General features: G+C 47.3%; 1 protein-coding gene across 1 annotated transcript in view; it reads right to left on the reverse strand.

The window, feature by feature from the left end:
• Nucleotides 1-4,399, reverse strand: part of SCN4A (sodium channel, voltage gated, type IV alpha subunit) — a 120,792-nt gene that overhangs the window by 14,468 nt on the left and 101,925 nt on the right. The window contains exon 20 of the mRNA XM_015418240.1: nt 756-1,034. Within this exon, the coding sequence (XP_015273726.1) occupies nt 756-1,034 (279 nt within the window). The remainder of the gene's footprint in view (nt 1-755; nt 1,035-4,399) is intronic.

Raw genomic sequence — 4,399 nt, forward strand, 5'->3', positions numbered from 1 at the left:
CTCCTAGCTGAATGAGGGCTGGAAGCGGGGCGGCCGGAAGCAGGGGGCGGGGCTTCGTCATGGGCCCCGCCCCCTGAACCCCACATCCCCCCCCCCCGAAATGACCTCTGGTTATTGTGGAGAGCACTTATGTTGTACTGAATGTTTTTAAAATGCACCTTGGTGTTTAGTCATGCCGGCCACATGACCATGGAAATGTCTTCGGACAGCGCTGGCTCTTCGGCTTTGAAACGGAGATGAGCACCGCAACCCTAGAGTCGGATTCGACTGGCTTTCGAGCAAGGGAGACCTTTACCTTTTAAAAAATGTTTTAAGTATTGGGCATTGGCCCCATCTGTACGCCGCCCTGAGCCCGTTCGCGGGGAGGGCGGGTTATAAATTTAAGTAAATCAATAAATAAATAAGTGTAGAAGGCTCACCCCATAAATCCCAAGAATCCCCCCCTCACACTGGGCTTTCACTGTCAAGATGTGAATGCTTCCTTTGGATGGCTCCCGTGGCATCAGCTTGTGGAACATACCATGCCCCAAAGAGTCTGAGTGTGGTAAATACTTCATCACTGTGGGTGATGGTGCTCGCATGCATGCATTCTGAGGGAAGGTTCACCACACGGGAACGAAAGATGGGGCAAACATTCCATCTCAGGCTTTCTAGGAGGAAGGTCCTCAGAAGAAGGCTTTGAGCATATTGGGGGTGAGGGGGGAATGCTCCTATGGAGAACAGAGGTGGGCTGGGAGGGAAGCAGGCGTACTCACCACCTGCAGAAGAGAGAGGTAGCCAAAGCCCACGTTGTCAAAATTGACTTTCACGTTGACCCAGCGGACGTCATTGGTGTAGTTGAGGGCCAAGCATTCGGTCTTGTTGTTCACTACACTGATGTCGAAGAGCTCCGCGGTGGTGGTGTTGATGCACCGGTAATACTTCCCTGCAAAGAGGTTGACCCCCATAATGCTAAAGATGAGCCAGAAGATCAAGCAGACCAAGAGGACGTTCATGATGGACGGGATGGCCCCCAGAAGAGCGTTCACGACCACCTGGTGCCCAGAAAAGAGATGATTCAGGATTTAACAGTTCAGGCAGGGCTTTTTTTGTAGCAGGAACTTCTTTGCATGTTAGGCCACACACCCCTAATGTAGCCAATCCTAATGAGTGTCTGCTGTTAGGTGTGGTCTATTATGCTAATGAGTTCCTGCTGGGCGTGGCCAACTCAGGAGCCAGCCGGAACTCCGTTCCTGTGCGTTCCTGCCCAAAATTAGCCCTGAGTTCAGGACTGAAACTGGATTTTATACACATTTGAAACTGAAGCTGTGTTGGGACATTAAATTCCCGCACATGAAAATTCTCAGATTAGGTTTGTTTTAGTCTACAAATGGCAACAAGGTTAAGCGTCGGCTTGCTAAGATTTGAAGACTGGACATGGGAGCAGTAGCCATAACTAGGAAAGAATTCAGGGGGCACAAAAGTCTGTGGGGTTTTATTTATTTATTTAAAACATATTTATGCCACCTTTCCACCCAATCCGGGTCCACAAAGCGATGAACATACAAACATACGGAAAATCAGAAATAAAGTTAAAATGATTAAAAATCAATTAAAAACACATAAACACACTATGATATTAAGAGGAAATAATAAAGAAGACTTTGAAAACACTTGGTCAAGATTTTACGATTGAATAGAAGAAAATAATTAAAGTTCCTGGACCCCTGACTGAAAGAAAAAGAATCAAGGAACTAGATGTAACTATTAATAAAATATAATTGTACGGTGGGGAAAATAATAATAATACAATAAGATAACAAAAATAATGGTTAAAATGATATAGCCAGAATCTCCCTTTTATGAGTATTTATGTATGTTTGTTTTGTTTTGTTGTTTTATATAATTGACATAAAAATACATTGAATTTAAAAAACACATAAACACACAGTGCTAGAAGGAGAATTAGATGAGCATATGGAGGTCAAGTGGTCCATCAGTGGCTATTAGCCACAAGGTATAGATAGGGACTCTGGGGCAAGTGATGGACTGGACTGGATGGGCCTTTGGCCTGATCCAACACTGGCTTCTCTTATGTTCTTATTAGGGGGAATTAGATAAGCATATGGAGCAGAGGTCCATTAGTGGCTATTAGCCACAAGGTACAGATAGGGACTCTGGGGCAAGTGATGCTCTGTCTTCTTGGTGCTTGGGGTGGGGTCATCCAACATTGGCGTCTCTTATGTTCTTATGTAGAGCCAAAAGCGGCTATTGAGGGTATGCCGGATGAAACAAGAAGATCTTCTTCACCTGCTGGCGAAAGACACCAATAGAGGGAGACAGATGCCTCTACCTGGGGAGGGAGAGTTTTGGCACCACCACCAAGGTGGCTCTTTCTCCGATCACCCCCGATCCACCTTCAGGTGGTGGGGACAACTGAAGCAGGGCCTCCAAGACTGACCAGAGTGAGTGGGTGGGTTCGTATGGGAGAAGGAGAGTCTTAAGCTCAGAACATAAAAAACATAAAAGCATTTAAACCATTAAAAGTACTGCTAAAATTATAAAATTCAATTAGTAACACACACACATGCGCGCACCCACACGCAAAGCGATGGACAGTCGCCCTGAGCCCGTTCGTGGGCAGGGTGGGGTATAAATACAATACAATACAATACAATACATAAATAAAATCAAATAAAACACTAGAAGGCGGGCCAATAATCCTTACTGGGAGGGGTATGCCAGACAAAACAAAATAAAGCTTCACCTCCTGGTGAAAGGCACCAACAGAGCAAGACAGGTGAATCTCTCTGAGGAGGGAGACCCAAAGTTTTGGTGCCACAGCAAAGAAGGCCCTTTCTTGAGTCATCACCCATCTACCTTCAGACAGTGTGTGTGTGTGGGGAGGGGCAACTGAAGCAGGGCCTCCAAGGCAGGCCCCTAGCCAGGATTTTTTAAGTGGGGGGGCCTTTAAATGTCTTAGCGGGGCCCTGGCTAATCAAATTAAAACAATACCTGTCTCCTTCCCTGCACCTGCCACTGCTTGGGGGCCCTGGGCTAGAGGGGAAGTCAGGGGGGCCTTTCCAGTAAGTCAGGGGGCCTCGCCCCGAGACGCCCCACCGTAGCTGTGGGCCTGCTCCAAGGATGGCCAGATTGAGTAAGCAGGTTTGTATGGGAGGAGGCGGTTCTTCAGGAGAGGGAGAGTTAGGAAAGCTAAAGCTCAGTATGAGCTTGGGCTAGCGAGAGATGCTAAAAACAACAAAAAAAGGGTTATTTTCTTATGTTCAAAGTAAGAAAACGAGCAAGGACCATGGTAGGCCCATTGCGGGGACAGGAAAGCGAAATTGTAACAGGTGAAGAAGAGAGGGCAGAACTGCTCAATTCCAACTTTTCCTCTGTCTTCTCTAAGGTTGCCAGGTCTGGGTTGGAAAATGCCTGGCAACTTTGGGGCGGATCTGGGAGAGGGTGGGGTTTGGGGAGGGGAGGGGCTTCAGCATGGTACAATGAAGAAGAAGAAGAAGAGATTGGATTTATGCCCCGCCCTTCACTACCCAAAGGTGTCTCAGAGCAGCTTACAATTTCCTTTCCCTTTCTCTCCTCACAACAGACTCCCTGTGAGGTAGGCGGGGCTGAGAGAGCTCTTTCCAGAAACTGCTCTTTTCCCAGAACAGCTCTTGTCAGAACTATGTCTTGCCCAAGGTCATCCAGCAGGTGCAAGTGGAGGAGTGGGGAATCAAACCCGGTTCTCCCAGATTAGAGTCCGCGCACTTAACCACTACACCAAACTGGCTTTCTATGTCAGGGAGCCCACCCTTCAAAGCGCCCATTTTTTCCAGAGGAGCTGATCTCTGTCAGCTGCAGATCACTTATAGAAGTGGGAGATCTCCAGGCCCCACCTGGAGGCTGGCAACCCTAGTTTCTCTTGTGAGGGAAACAGTGCTCAACATGGCAAAAACGGAACACATGATGAGGGAAGGGAGCTGCAGCCTAGGATCAGCATAGGGGTAGTACATAAACCCCTAGTTTCCTTAAATGAAACTAAGTCTTCGAGGCCAGATGAACTGCATCCAAGGGCACTAAAAGAACTTGCGGATGTAATTTCTGAGCCTCTGGCCATTGTTTTTGAGAATTCTTGGAGAACAGGTGAGGTGCCAGAAGACTGCAGGTGGGCAAATGTTGTCCCCATCTTCAAGAAGGGGGAAAAGGAGGATCCGGGTAACTACCGACCCGTCACCTTGACGTCTATACCTGGGAAAGCTTTAGAACAAATCATCAAACAGACAGTCCTTGAGCATTTAGAAAGGATGGCTGTGATTACTAAGAGGCAACATGGGTTTCTCAAGAACAAGTCATGTCAGACTAACCTTATCTTTTTTTTCGAGAAAGCTACTACCTTGCTGGATCAAGGATATGCTGTAGA

Source organism: Gekko japonicus, unplaced genomic scaffold (genome assembly GCF_001447785.1).
Source record: "Gekko japonicus isolate JY-2015 unplaced genomic scaffold, Gekko_japonicus_V1.1 scaffold3213, whole genome shotgun sequence".
Lineage (NCBI taxonomy): Eukaryota > Metazoa > Chordata > Lepidosauria > Squamata > Gekkonidae > Gekko > Gekko japonicus.